This window comes from Enhydra lutris, unplaced genomic scaffold (genome assembly GCF_002288905.1).
Source record: "Enhydra lutris kenyoni isolate GAN:26980312 unplaced genomic scaffold, ASM228890v2 scaffoldscaffold12, whole genome shotgun sequence".
In the NCBI taxonomy this organism is placed as follows: Eukaryota; Metazoa; Chordata; class Mammalia; order Carnivora; family Mustelidae; genus Enhydra; species Enhydra lutris.
In genome coordinates, this window is record NW_019154096.1 from 45,205,524 (window position 1) to 45,220,426 (window position 14,903).

General features: G+C 41.3%; 1 protein-coding gene across 3 annotated transcripts in view; it reads left to right on the forward strand.

Moving 5' to 3' along the window:
• The first annotated feature begins 1,618 nt into the window (after positions 1–1,618).
• LOC111145082 (HECT domain E3 ubiquitin protein ligase 2) overlaps positions 1,619–14,903 on the forward strand; it is a 76,595-nt gene continuing 63,310 nt past the window's right edge. For 2 of the 3 annotated variants that reach the window (XM_022499709.1, XM_022499710.1), the window contains exon 1: positions 1,619–1,756. In XM_022499709.1, the coding sequence (XP_022355417.1) occupies positions 1,619–1,756 (138 nt within the window). Of the gene's footprint in view, positions 1,757–6,909; positions 6,913–14,903 lie in introns of all 3 variants that reach the window. The other variant, XM_022499711.1, reaches the window with a different exon arrangement.

A 14,903-nucleotide genomic window follows, 5' to 3' on the forward strand; every position in this document is an offset into this window, starting at 1 on the left:
ATTAAAACTAGAAAGCCTGTCTATAAATGAAAGTCAGAATTTAGAACTTAGAAATTAGCTGAACACTAATTGTTATATTCATTACATTGGTTGCTTCAGATCTGCTTGCTACAGATTCTGGGTTTGAAAAATTTAGGCAACCTCATCTCAGGGTGCACTTTAACTAGTACTTAGTTATGCTAATAATTCTGAATTATGTAAAACAGATAACCCAAACATCATCTTCGGCTTTGTTTCAGATATATTTTTGGTTCTTATATTTGGATCTGGGTATGCTCGATCTGAAAATTCACTTAACCTCAAACAAAACAAAGCCACAGCCTAAAAATCTGAACACTTGAAATGTCGAGAAGGTCCCTATTTTTAATAAGCGATACAGCGCATTCTTACTCTCTCCCTTCTCTTCTGCAGGTGTCTCCGCTGCTCCAGTAGACTGAGAAAAGGAAAAGGAGGGGGCGACAAGAAAGGAAAGGAAATTGTGTGGCTTGGCGGGGTGGGATGGGGGGGTGGTGTTAATATTATGATTAAAAGCTTTCCTCTTCAGTTTGAAAGTTCTTACCCATATTAATGATCTGACATTAAGGAATATGAGTCTGAGCAACAGCGGAGTTCGAGTCCGTCCATCTGTAACTTGTAAAAGGAAAGGAACAAAGCAAGGATAGGAGGCAGGAAAGAGATGCAGGGAGAGAGCGAGATGTAGGCGCGTGGGGACGGGAAGGGAGAGGCGGATTTGGCAGTCAAAGGGGGGACGAAAGTAACAGGAATGGAAAGTGTGGCCTGGCCGTGCAGCCCTGTGGTGGAGAAGGTGGAGCCCACGACGTCTCAATTCCCCCCACCCTCAGGTTTTTCCTTTGTAGATGGGGGCTCTCGGCATCTGGAAAGAATTGGTCTGCTAAGAAAGGAAAGGCTGTCGCCTGAGGATGCGCAGGCTCGAGACCGCCTCTCTTGGAGCAGGCGGGCGGGCAGGGACAGCAGGGACAATCAGTGACCCTAAGGCAGACAGTTTTGTGGGCGCTGGGGGTTAAAGGCCACCAGCTCAGTCCCACGGGTCTGGAAGTCCCAGGCCAGGGCCGTCCGCGCAGGCGACGTTGCCGCGCCCACCCCGTGTCAACCAGCGCCACTCGGGCGCTCTCACTCCCGGCCCGACCCTCTGCGGGCCTCGCCTTGTCCCCTCAGTCCAGATCGTCTAGTGCAGACCCCTCCTCGCCGGGTCTGGCGACCGTCGGCAAACATGGCCGCCAGACGTCTGCCGCGGCGCCTCCTCTTCCAGACCTCGGGGGCCGAGGCTGACCGCGGAGGGTAGCCCGACCCGCCGCCCGCGAGCGCGCGGCTGGGCGGGGGCGGCCGAGGCGAGAGGAGGGCGGGGGCAGCGGAGAGCGGCTCGCGGGCCTGGCGCGCGCGGGGGCGACGGCAGGGCGGGGCTTGCGGGCTCGCGCGCGGGGCCCAGCGCGAGCGCGGGCGCGGGCGCGGGCGGGGGCGGTGCGGCGGCGGCGGGTTGGAAGCGGCGGCCCAGAGCCCTCTCGCGGCCGCGGCGGCAGCAGCGCCAGCCCCAGCAGCCTCCCGGCCGCCGCCGCCGCCGCCGCCGCCGCCGCCTCGCGCTCCCGCCGCCCGGCCCGACATGAGTGAAGCGGGTCGGGTGCCCTCGCCCGCCGCGCCGCCGGAGGTGGCAGCGGCAGCTCCGGACGAGAGGAAAGGGAAGGAGCCTGAGCGCGACAAGCTGCCGCCCATCGTGTCGGCGGGCGCCGGAGCTCCTGCGGTAGGTGCCGGGCGGGGGAAGCGAAGCGCCCCGACGGCGGGCGTCGGGAGGGAAGGCAGGGGGCGCCCGGCGACCCCCGAGGCCGCCCGCGGAGATGCGCGGGTCCATCCTTCCCCGAGCCGCAGTGGAGTGTGTGGACAGCCGCGAACACTTCTCGAGAATCGGGAAATGTTGGGGTGGCCGCGTCCGCTGCCTGTTCTCGGTTATTGTCTGGCTTGGCGGGGCGGGGGGGCCACTTTCTCTAAGGAAATGACCGGCTTTTTGTCCACGTTATCATCTGTTGGGTCAGGGCAAGGTAGCAGGCAGGGGGGAGTGGGTTTTCCACCGAGGTGCCTGCCTGCTTTGGGGGAGCGGAGATTCCCCCCATGTCTTCGATTTTCTTTCCCTTCCCCCCTCGGATTGAACAGACTGTGCGGCGAGTTCCACTTAATTGTGACCTTTCCGTTGCTGTCAGGATAGTGGGAGGTAGATGCCTCAGTGATGGTTTTATTTTTCATATGGTACAGACATGTGACGTAAGGTGGGGAGGCTTTTTTAACCTTTTATTTAAACTCAAGTTATCTAAGCTTGACAGGGATGATTTCCCAGCTGGATTTTCTTAAGGATTAATTGGAGAGCGCTCTAAGGCTTCAAACTACATATTGCCAGATGATGTAATGGGACAGCCCCCCTTCCCTGTTTTTACTGGTGGTTATGATTCTGGTTACTTTGGCGCGCGCGCGCGCGCGCACACACACACACACACACACACACACACACACACACAAATTAATCTGATCTTTGAGATTTTTATTTGACATAACATTTAAATACTTTTTGAAAGTTTGCTTGGGTACATTTAAAGGCCATGACTTGTCATGCATCTGTGCTTGACAAAATAGTAAAAGTTTAGAGAACATGATACATTTGCTTTATTCCTACTTGCAACTCATTTCTTAAAACCTCCCTCTTAAATGACTAAGAAGTTACTAAAATAGCTCACTCTATTTAAAGTGTTAGGAATAATGTTTTGATTCTGTAGGTTTTTAAAAAATATCTAGGGACTGTGATAACTGGAAATTGTTAGAACAAGCTCTGATCATTAAATCACTGCAGCGAAGTGTGGACAGTAATAAAATGACACACATATTAAAATATAGCTAGAATTGAGTGGTAAATTGAAGTTGTCTGTGGTTAGAAAACACTTTGGGAGATGCTTTAAAGGAATTTGTCATCCAACTGCTTGCAGACCCAGTTCTTGTGTTGATAACCTAGGCTTTCAGAGTTTATCCAAGACATTCTTAACTCGCAAAAAGACAGTGTTTTTAAAGTTCTTTAAATCAGTTTAAAACAATTAATGAATATGCTTATAAGAAACAATTATATGAATGAGTTTTGGTCCTCGACTGAGCACCCTCCCCAAAACATATTTATCTCAGTTTAACTGAAAAATTGAAGGTTTGGAATAAAAACTTGGAGAAACTGATATACTGTGGACCCAGGTCTACAGACTGTTTCCTGGAAAACTTGGAGTTTGCAAATTTAGAGTTTTTCAGATTTTAGAAAGGCAATTCGGTACATATGTCATATATCTGCAGTGAGATCCTGGCCGATTCTTCATAATCAAGCATGTCAGTAGTTCTGCAGTGAAATATATGTGTATTCACACTATGAGAGGTAAAGTCAGACTTAAGTATAAATAGCTTCATATCCTTGCAGATCAGGTTGGATTGTCAGAGTTCAGGTCAGGTATATGTTTTGTCACCGTATGAGGTACAAAAACCTTTCAGTTTTAATAGCTTATAGGATTTCAAAAGTGTGAATAAAGGATTATGGACTTTTACTACTAGTCAAACAAGAATGGAGTTCAATAGTTTTTTAAAACCTTGAATTAAAGAAAATTGAATAAAATATGTGTTTGGTCCTCCAGAGGGCAGGAGAGCTGGGATGATGTCTGAGATCACCAGCAGGTGGGGAAAGCCTTGGTGTGGAGGGTCACAGAAAAACGATTTGTGGCCTGTTGGTTGTTTTTCAGCCTCCACTGTGGACTAGATGAAGCTTCTGGAGGTTTGCTTAGGAACCTGATTGCCGAAAAAACAACTTTTTCTTTGGGACACTTTAGTGATTCTTTTTGCCCTAGGTGAACAGTTCTATGTGCACTGAGTTTATGACTCAATTAATGTAACCCTGTATTACTGGCTTTTTCTGAAAACCATTCTATTACATTTTTATGGGAGTTTGGAAGTAATTTAGAGTGAAAGCTCCCTAGAATAAATAGAAGGCCAGGTTATGATGCCCTAAGAAAGCTTGAAGAGTTGGGACTATATCCTGGAAGTGTAAAAAAATATACAGGGGTGGGATTGAGGGTGCTGGAAAAAGCAGCCCTGAAGTGATTGATCCTAAGACCACCTAAGTGTGAAGGAAGCCCCTTCTAGCCACGAAGTCCCTAACACAGTGGTGTCAAACCTGACTAACCAGAGTTTCCCTGGTAGCGTGTTAAAATCTTGATTCCCAGATCTCACCTCAGAGCTATGGCTTTCAAACTTTGAAGCAGAGTAAAATCACCTGGGAACTTTTAGAGCCATCATTGTCCAGTTTCAATTGCAAACCAGTTAAATCCATTTCTGTGAATGGCTCTCAGACTTCTTTTAAATTCTCAGATGTAGCTAAGATTGAAAATTCATGCTTTATGTACTAAATTAAGAGCTCCATGAAATCTTGTGTTTTAACTACATTTCTTCAAGTCTACTTAGTTTATGGAACAGCATTTGAAATGGATTGGTGAAAGGTATGGATTGAGTCAGTGAGGCACAGCAGAAATCGAGGGTGGTGAGGGAACTGAGAGAAATGTAGGTTAAAGTGGTTCTAGTTGGAGATGCTCAAGAGGCTCAAGATAGAGACCTCAGAAAACCATCAGGGTGCATAGTTTGGCCTTGCTGTTGTGGAGAGGTGATGCAAGTCCACAGAGTTGAGGAGACTAATGGAAGCAGGACATAGATGCAAAGAGGTGGTGGTGTGAACATTGAATTTACTGAGTTTGACAAATTGGTGTGGAGGAGAATATTGTAAATTAGTTGTTGATATAATACAGAAGTTAGAAAAAAATGGTGAATAGGGAAGAAGAAAATGGCCAAATTAAGAGCAGAAATAATAGTGGCAGAGCACATGGGTGGCTCAGTCAGTTAAGTGACTCTTGGTTTCAGCTCAGGTCATGATCTCAGGATTGTGAGATCAAGCCCTGCATGGGGCTCTGTGTTCAGTGTGGAGTCTACTTGAGATTCTCTGTCTCCCTCTCTCTCCCCCAGCTCACACGAGCACTCATGCTGTCTCTCTCTCAAATAAAATAAGTAAATGAAATCTTAAAAAAAAATAATAGTGGCAAGTGAGGCTGAGTTTGACTGTCTACTTCAACATTTAAATTCGGTGAGCAGGAAAAGGGAGGAAATTCTCCATAGGGTAGGATAGCAAGGAATGAAATGTATGAAATGGGTTCTAGCAAAGAATGAAATGTCTTCAAGCAAGAGCTAGATTTAATTAAGTCAGAGAGGTGAAGGGAAATGGAGGAAACCAGTTTAGGATTTCAAAGGGAAGTTTGCCCACAATGAAGGCCAGAAGACTTGTCAAGTAGGTGGAAGGTGAGGGGAAGGTTTTGAGGGAAATTTCGAAGTTTATAGAGAGGATTTGATAGGAAGTCAGTATCAAGAATAAGTTCATATACATTGTGTCAGGTGTGTGTAAATGGGCTTGGTGAAGCCACTAGCTAAAATATAACTACCAGTTATGGAACATCTATTATGTTTAGCTTTGGACTAGATGCTACAGAAAACACAAAAACATGGTTTAAAAAAAATGCCTGCCTCAGAGGAGGCAAGGCTTACACATGGAAACATAACAAAGCAAAGCAATGTGTATAAGTCACAATGAACCATAGAAACAATTTGCGCTATAGGAGACCAGAGCAAGGAAATCAATGTGTGCAGAACTGTGAAGAAAGGCCTTGAAGTAAAGGTAATTATTTAAGCTGGCGGCCATTGAAGGATGATAGGATTTGGATGGGCAAAAGAAAGTGGGTAAGTAATCCAGTGGGGAAAACAACATGAGCAAGGCTTAAGGAAAAGCATTAGGGAGTAATACAGTGAGCCCAATGGAAGCGTGCTGGGAACTTGTGGGAGGTAAGTAAGATTGCTTGGGGGCTGGAGCCAGATCACTAGGCACAGAAGTATGGACTTTCTCCCCCGCTGTGGTTAGTGGGAAGCCACTGGAGTTGCTTAAATAGAGGAACCGATGAAGTTTTAGAATATAAGTGAGGTTCAGTGGGGTGGAGTCTGGAGCCAACAACCAAGAAAGAATTCTTGAGACGTCGTTGGTACAAATGGTGGTTTATTAAAGCAAGGACAGGACCCGTGGACAGAAAGAGCTGCTGCTGCCCTGGAGCTGTGAGGAATGGTCCATTATATACTTGTAAGTTAGAAGGGGGTCAGGGATGGCTTAAGTCTCTAAGGAATTTTGGCGGCAAGGTTTCTAGGACCCTGAGGGGCTAGCTGTTGTTGGGAAAAGGTCACTTATTACCATCTAATAAAACCTTAATCATGAGACCCTACACATATATATTGGTGGGCCCTATGTTTGGGGATGATTGCCAGCATGTCTCTTGGAGGGTTTAGAGATAAAGGAATTTTCCAAAGGAATTTCCATATGTTAATATAGACTTACAGGATCCTGGTTGGGAAGGTGGGGGGCTTTGCTGTCCGGCTGAGATTGCCTTTTGCCCTTAGCACAGTATTAAGGTGGAAGTAGTTGAGTCCCTAAAGGAATGTCACTCTGCCTGTTTCAAAGACTTGTCAGGGGGCTCTGGATAGTAAGGAAATTTAATAACTTTTCTTCTGCCTCTGTTTTCCACATCAGAATGACATAATGAAATCCATGGTAGTGATTAGTGGTTAGCCTGGAGGGGGATAAGGAGGAGTACAAAGAAGGAGCTTTGAAGTTGGTACCCAAGGTAAATAGGTGCATCCGCTCAGGTGGTGGCCATGTGATAGCAGGAAGAGATGGAAGAACCCACATGATGTGGAACCTTATTAGGCAACAGAATGGAAAAGAGGGAAGATTGATATAAAAAAGGATTCTGCAGTTTCCAGATAAGTTATCTCGGAGAAAAATGTTTACATCGAAAGGCAGTCCAGCCAGTAACATTCCAAATAAACATATGTGTGTGTGTGAACTCATGTAAACCCTGCCCATCTAGGTGTTTGGAACAATCTCATACATGGAGACTCTTATGTCCTTGTCCATTGTGTCCTAAACAAGAGGTGAGACAGGAAAGAGTGAAGGCTATGGTGCCAGAGGCGTTTTAAGCAATTTAATAAACCACAGATATTATAAAAAATATATATGTATATGTTTAATATATATAAGTAATATAAGTAATAGCTAGTATTTGAGTACCTACTCTATGCTAAACATCTTCCCTCTATGTCTTATTTAGTCAGATTGCAACCAAAACCAATCACAACAACCACTATGATGGTGAGGAAGGTAGTCTCATTTCATAGAACAGGAATCTGAAAGTCAGAGAGGTTAGCTGTTCTTGCCAAAGAGTAAAATAGCAAGAAGCAGAGCTTCGTTTAAAATCGCGACATTTTGGGGCGCCTGGGTGGCTCAGTGGGTTAAGCCGCTGCCTTCGGCTCAGGTCATGATCTCAGGTCCCTGGGATCAAGTCCCGCGTCGGGCTCTCTGCTCAGCAGGGAGCCTGCTTCCCTCTCTCTCCCTCCCTCTCTCTGCCTGCCTCTCCATCTACTTGTGATCTCTCTCTGTCAAATAAATAAATAAAATCTTTAAAAAATAAATAAATAAATAAATAAATAAATAAAATCGCGACATTTCTGGTTCAGAAACCCATGCACTTTCCATATACTGTATCTATGGTCTGGACAGTGTGGTTCAAAAAACCTGCACCTGTAGCAATATTTGTTCTTTTTGAATTTTGTTCTTTTTGTGGTCTAGTGACCAGTGACAAGTGACAAGTTCAAAATTTTGTTAACCAGATAGAATTGTTATGGAGGATAAAATGTGTTCTAGGATAGATGATAGTGTCAGTTTTAATGATGGCATGAATGAATGAATTTTCTATATAAAATAAAGCAATTTCATTAAAGAAAAACAATCTGAAAGTCTTGAGACATAAAAAGCAGGGTGATAGCTATATAAATACATATCTAGGGTGTCTCTAATTTTGAGTGGGTTGTAAAGTCTGTTTGTCAATTTTTTTTTTTAACTGCACAGCCATTATGTCATTGCCTGCTTATTCTCTCATTCATAACTAATTCAGAATGTTAGGACACAAGTGCTTTGACTAAATGTAACAATTGGAGAAAAGCGGTCATTGTAAGTTGTGAGCAGGACACCTCCAAAAGTGCCCTGGATGATACTGAACCCTCCTCATAGAGTAAGTGAGAAGACTAAATTAATACACATAGAGCATTTAGGAAAGAGCCTTGACAAAGTGAGCACTCAATAAATGTTGGATGATGATATTTTTATTATGTTGTTGTTGTTATTTACGAACCAACATCTGTAGCTGGGGAGCTGTTTTTAAGCCTGCTCATCCTTTCTAAGTCTGTTCTATGGCTTTGGTACTTTCCTTCATAACCTTTTATATCAAGCCTCCCATCCTGTACCACCCCATCTTCCTTCTCCTTTCCTTCGGTGTGCATGCACACTGGCACATTCACGCGCGTGCACAAGCACACATACGCACACTGAATTAAAGGACATTATGCATTCTCTGAACTTTTTAGGCCTGGTGTATGCCAAGGTTCATATTTTTTAAAAAGATTTATTTATTTATTTATTTATTTGACAGAGAGAGAGAGAGATCACAAGTAGGCAGAGAGGCAGGTAGAGAGAGAGGGGGAAGCAGGCTCCCTGCCAAGCAGAGAGTCTGATGCTGGGCTAGATCCCAGGACACTGGGATCATGACCCAAGCCGGAGGCAGAGGCTTTAACCCACTGAGCCACCCAGGAGCCCCCAATTTTTTTTTTAAGAGGAAAAGAAATAGAAGTAAAGGGGGTACAGCCAGTGTTGCCAGAGTGGTGGTTATTTAGGCATAGTGTTTGGAACTTAACTTGCTTATTTTTAGTGTGAGTTGAGGAAGAGAGAGAAAGATTAACAGAGGACAAGTGAGGAAGTGGGTGGAGCTGAGAAAGCTCTCGGAAGCTTTGGTTTCCCTACTTTTTTCTCCTGTTTTTGTTTTGTTTTGTTTTTCTGGTATGAGTTTACTCTGTGGGTGAAGGATTCCTTCTTGCATTGCAAAAATGTTAGACTGCTAAGCCTTACATGAAGTTGTTCCTAAGTTGATATTTGTAACTTAGTGACATTTTGGTAAGCAGACAAAAAACATGTTTTGGGGAATGATTGTAGTAGAAAAATATGCCTTTGAAAAATAGAAATTATTGAAATTTTACTAATTCAACTGAATTGAAAAGTCTATCGGAAGTCTGAGCCTAGTCATTAAAGAAAGCTCTATTCCAAATTAACTTGTTTTTCATCCACATGTTCTTATTAAAGAAGAGCAAATTGGTTGAGGAATTGTGATTGCATTAATCATACAATTTAAATGTGGTATTTTACGGTATAACAGTAATTTATTGATGCCATTTTTATTTTTTTATTTTTTTCCTTTTCTATGTTGTAAAATAAGTGAATAAAATCTCCTATGCCGCCTTGCCTTCCTGTTGAGTGAACACTGAATTTTCTGTTTCAGGACTAACTTTTTTTTTTTTTTTTTTTTATGTTAAGTAGGGTTAGTTTCAGTAATTTATAAGATTAATTGCATTGTGACTTTTTTGGTGTTAGAATTTTGTTTCAGAATCCGAATCCTCATTTCCTATTCTCCTTTGAAAGAGGTGGTTTATATCACTTAAAGAAAGCAATTCCACTTGGACTGGTGCTACTTTGTTTGGGAGGGAAGTTCACACCTTGCAAGTAGCTAACTTTTCACATCTTCCTAGATGTCTGTCCAGCTGAGTTAGCACTTCTGATTTTGTAACCCAGCATCCTAATAGGAACTGTGAAAAAAACATACAAAAAAGAAAACAAAGTATCTTTACCCAGTAACAGGGCCTAAAAATAGTCTCCTTTGTAGACTAAACACAGTTGAGGCCTCTCAGCTGATATGGCCCTCCCTGGTAATTTAGGTCAGTTTCTATAAAAAGTTGGTATAGGAGACTATCTTAGATGCTTTTTATTTTAACTTAAAACACATAAATGTACATTTGTTCACCTGTCTTTTGACACAGTAGCCTTTGCTTGATACCACAGGAAGCCACTCAATCTTTGTAGTTTTCTATGCATTATAGGTAGTTTCTTTACTCATTGATACTGAATGATACATACATTATGCATTATATTAGGAGCACTTAACCTGTTGCTGAAATATTTATCTTTGGATTTGAAAAATACATTTCAGTGAGGTATGGCCCAAAGTATAGATTGCTGTGAGATACAGATATATATCAATCTGTATCTATATAGATCTATATGTTTATCAGAAATTACCAAATCAAGACACTCAGTCTTCATTCATTCTTTTATATCTTTTATTCTTTGTCTGTATCTTTTATTCTTTGTCTATAGAGTATTTTATACCATATTTAAATTCACTACCTTGCCAGCAAATCCCTTCTTCCAAAAATGATGTAGGGATACTCTCTGATTCTTTTTCCTAAGATTGTATGCTGTATTGGATCTAGTTTAGGAAAATATGTTTTCATCTGTCTAGATCAGCTCTGCCAGGAGAAATATAATGTAAATAATATGTAATTTAAAATTTTCTAATAGCTACATCAAAAAGAATAAAAATAAAGAGGTAAAGTTACTTTGAATAATGTATTTTATTTAGCCCAATGTATCCAGAAATTTACCATTTCAGTATTTAATCAGTATAGACACTGGCTGAACTACTCTACCTCTTTTTCATAGTGTGTCTTTGAAAATTGTGTATTTTACACTTACTAGGTATCTGTTTGGATTAGCACATTCCAAGTGCTCCATGGCCCCTTTAGCAAATGGCCGTATTAGCGCAGATCTGGATGGTATCTTCTTGTCCTCCCAAAATTTCTTAAATGAATTCTTAGTTTTAATTATTGTTTATCCCTATTGTAGCAGTCCTCAAAGTGTTATCTTCCACATCCTTATAAAGGTCCATGAGGTTGCAACTACTTTTAGGGTACTAAGATGTTATTTGTCTTGTCTTATTTCCACTCATTCTCCTGAGTATAGAGTGTAGTTTTCTAAAGCATACATGACTTGCTATTCCAACAAATTGAATGCAGAAGCAGAAGAATCCAGCTGTCTTCTGTGGAACCAGATGTTAAAATAGATTTGCAAAATGTAATGCCCTTCTTCTCACTAAGATTTTTGTTGTTGTTTGAGAAAATATATTTTCCATTATGGGTATATTGTTATCTTAAAAGAAATTGATACATGCAATAATTTTTAAGAGTATAAAGGGATCCTGAGTTCAGAAGGTTTGAGAACCACTACTATATGTTGAATTTTGTTTGTTTGCTTTATATTTGGCATTATTGATGACAACACTTGTGTATTTTCCAAGTAACCAAGTATTATCAAACACCTTAGAATGCCGAATCGTTATTTATTGTATGGAGCATTTTCTAAAATACATTACATACCTCTCAGAAGATACTGAACACAATTTAGCATGTCCTGTTGACTGGATCCCTGTGAAAGCTTTGCATCCACAACTGACCTCACCACAGAGCTCTATGCAGAGTCCATTTCTAGTGTTTGTCTCTTCGGTAAGTAAAACTTCTGCCAATTGGCCTAAATAGCTAGACTATAATATTAATTTTCACTTGATATAGTTTAAAATGCAAGCATTTCCCAGCTTGTTTACAAAACTAGTTAAATATGTTTAAAATGTGTTAGAATAATGAATTTTATAGATGTAAGAATTCAATTTAAAATATTTTTATTTAAAGACCCTAAGGTAGTGAGATATTATAGCTTTAAAAGGTGTTTCATGATGGAACAGAGCCAGCATATTATTCTTTTATCAGTGATTGGTTTAGAATGTGAACAAAAATGCTTTATCTTCTACAGCAGCTTTTGGGGAATAGAGGATTAGCAAGGTAAATTTTATCAGAATTTTGAATATGATAGAACTTGGTATTAAGTACAAAAGATATCATAGATATCCTTCTTATTAGCACCTGATGAAAAATATGATAAAGAAATCAGAAATTTAACTCAGGTGTAGTTTGTTCCCCAGGAATTTATATAAAAATTTAAAATAAGGTCAACAATATCATATGTTAACAATAGCAGAGCAGATAACCTAAGTATTTATTCACATTTTTTGAAATTATTTGTGATTATAGTCAAAGAGACCATTGAGGTCCATGGTAGGTATTTGTGAAATATGATTTTTGATTAGTTATGTAATTACTACATTAAATTTTTTGCTATTTACTGAATCTATGGTAGCCTCTGCCTAGAGTTAAGTCTACTATTTATTATGCCAGCTTTAAATATTTTGAGTTTTTCTCCTCAATGAATTCCTGGTGTTTTTTTCCTTGTGTTCCTTATTTGTGCTGATCTTCAGTCTGTAACAGCTGGTTGGGTATCCTGTTACTCTCTGTTCTTCAACACATCAGCCCACTGCGTGTGGGCTGGCCACATTCCAGGGCTTAATCCTTAGTGTTCTCCTTCTGTAGGACTCCTAGATTGCATTTCCAAAACTCCTCAGGAAACCAGATGTAATAATTGTGGTAGATCCACTTCTTAGAAGACTCATAAAGAAATGTTCTCTAACCTTTAATTTAGTCTGATGTTTGATGTCAATACCCAATAGCTTCTTGAGTTGATTCTCTAATTTTTAGTTTACCATGGCACAACATGCTGCCCTGTTTTTTCTTGTGAAAGTATTAGGTTATGTGGAAGATTTCTATTGTACAAGCTAGTGTAGGGCAATGGCTATTTTGTGAGTTTCCTTTTATGGATCTGTGGCGTACTGTCAGCCTCTGAAATTGCCGATGATTTGTATCAAGTCATTTCAAGTATTAATTATCAACATCATAGCCATCTTAAAACAAGAGACTTAGTAGACCAAGGATTTTTTTCCATGTCATTTAAAAAAAATTTTTTTTATTACAAGCAACAGAAAGCTGGGGCATATATGCTTCCCTTAGGAAAAAGGGGGATTTATTGGAATGATACATATGCATAGATCAGAACCAAAAAGCAAACTGGAACAGAGATTGGCTGCTCTCTGTGCCCCTGCTATTCTCTCACTCTTGGCTGGCACTCCTTTCCATATTCCTTCATCTAAAATCTGGAAAGACCTCCTTCTGATTACATACTAGGAAGCATCAATGTCCTTTATGCCAGACCACCCTAATGGGTAGAGCCACTCAGGCTACAGATGGCTGCCCTTTTGTTGAGTTCCTATCTCTGCTCCCACCCATGGCCATTCCTGCACAAAAAATAGGAACAATGCTCTAGGGATTACAGAAGCAAACACTGGATATGGCAGCCATGAAACAGGCTCAGTGTATCTTCCCTCAAACCTTTATACCCTTCCAGCCACTGGCCTTTCTCCCCTTCTGTAAAGCTTCTGGACAGAGCAATCCCTGCTCATTGCCTCCATTTCCTAACTTCCCACTCATTCACTAGTCCAGTTCATATAGTTTCTGCCACCACCATTCCCCTGAATCTGTTGTCTGCAGTGTCCCCAAGATTTCACAGTTATTCATTCTAGTAGGCATACTTTTGATCTAACCATTTTCCATTGTTTAACATCATTGACCACATTTTTTTCTTGAAACTTGATCCTCCCTTCATTTTTAACACATCACCTTTTCTTGGATTTCATATCTCCTTGGCTATTGATCCTTTATCTTCTTTGTCATCTCATATCATGCAGGCCTCAGAGATATTGCAGATTTAGTTCAGACCCCTGCAATAAAGCAAAGATTACAATAAAGCAAGTCAAATCAAATTTTTTTTATATCCCACTGCATATAAAATTATGCTGACACTATACGGTAGCTTATTAAGTGTATAAAAGCATAGTATCTAAAAAACAATGTACATGCCTTAATTTAAAAATACTTCATTGCTTAGAAATGCTAACCACCATCAGAGCATTTAGTGAGTCATAATTTTTTTGCTGGTGGAGGATCTGGCCTTGATGTTGATAACTACTGACTGGTGAACGAGGTTGGTGGCTGATGAAGGTTGGGGTGGCTATGGCAGTTTCTTCAAATAAGACAATGCAGTGTGCTTCATCAGTTGACTCTCCCTTTCACAGATGATTTCTCTGCAGCATGTGATGTTGTTTGATAGCATTTAACCCACAATGGAACTTCTTTCCAAATTGAAGTCAATTGTCTAAAACCCTGCCTCTGTTTTCTCAACTATGTTTATGTACTAATCTATATCCTCTCTTGACATTTCGACAGTCTTCACCAAGACTAGATTCCATCTCAAGAAACCACTTTCTTTGCTCATCCATAAGAAGTAACGCCTCATCTATTAAAGTTTTATCATGTGATTGCGGTTCAGGCACATCTTAGGTTCCACTTCTAATTCTGGTTCTCTTGCTATTTCTACCACATTAGCGGTTACTTCCTCCACAGTCTTGAACCCTTAAAGTCATCCATGAGGGTTGGAATCCATTTCTTCCAAACTCTTGTGAATATTGCTATTTTGACCTCTTTCCATGAGTCACAGATGGTCTGAATGGCATGTAGAATGGTGAATTCTTTCCAGAAGTTTTCATTTGACTTTGCCCAGATCCATGAGAGGAATTCCTATCTAGGGCAGCTACGGCCTCATGAAACATATTTTTAAAATATGACTGAGAAGGAGGAGTCAAGATGGCGGAGAAGTAGCAGGCTGAGACTACTTCAGGTAGCGGGAGATCAGCTAGATAGCTTATCTAAAGATTGCAAACACCTACAAATACAACGGGAGATCAAAGAGAAGAAGAACAGCAACTCTAGAAACAGAAAATCAACCACTTTCTGAAAGGTAGGACTGGCGGAGAAGTGAATCCTAAGCGACGGGAAGATAGACCGCGGGGGGAGGGGCCGGCTCCCGGCAAGCGGCGGAGCAGCGGAGCACAAAATCAGGACTTTTAAAAGTC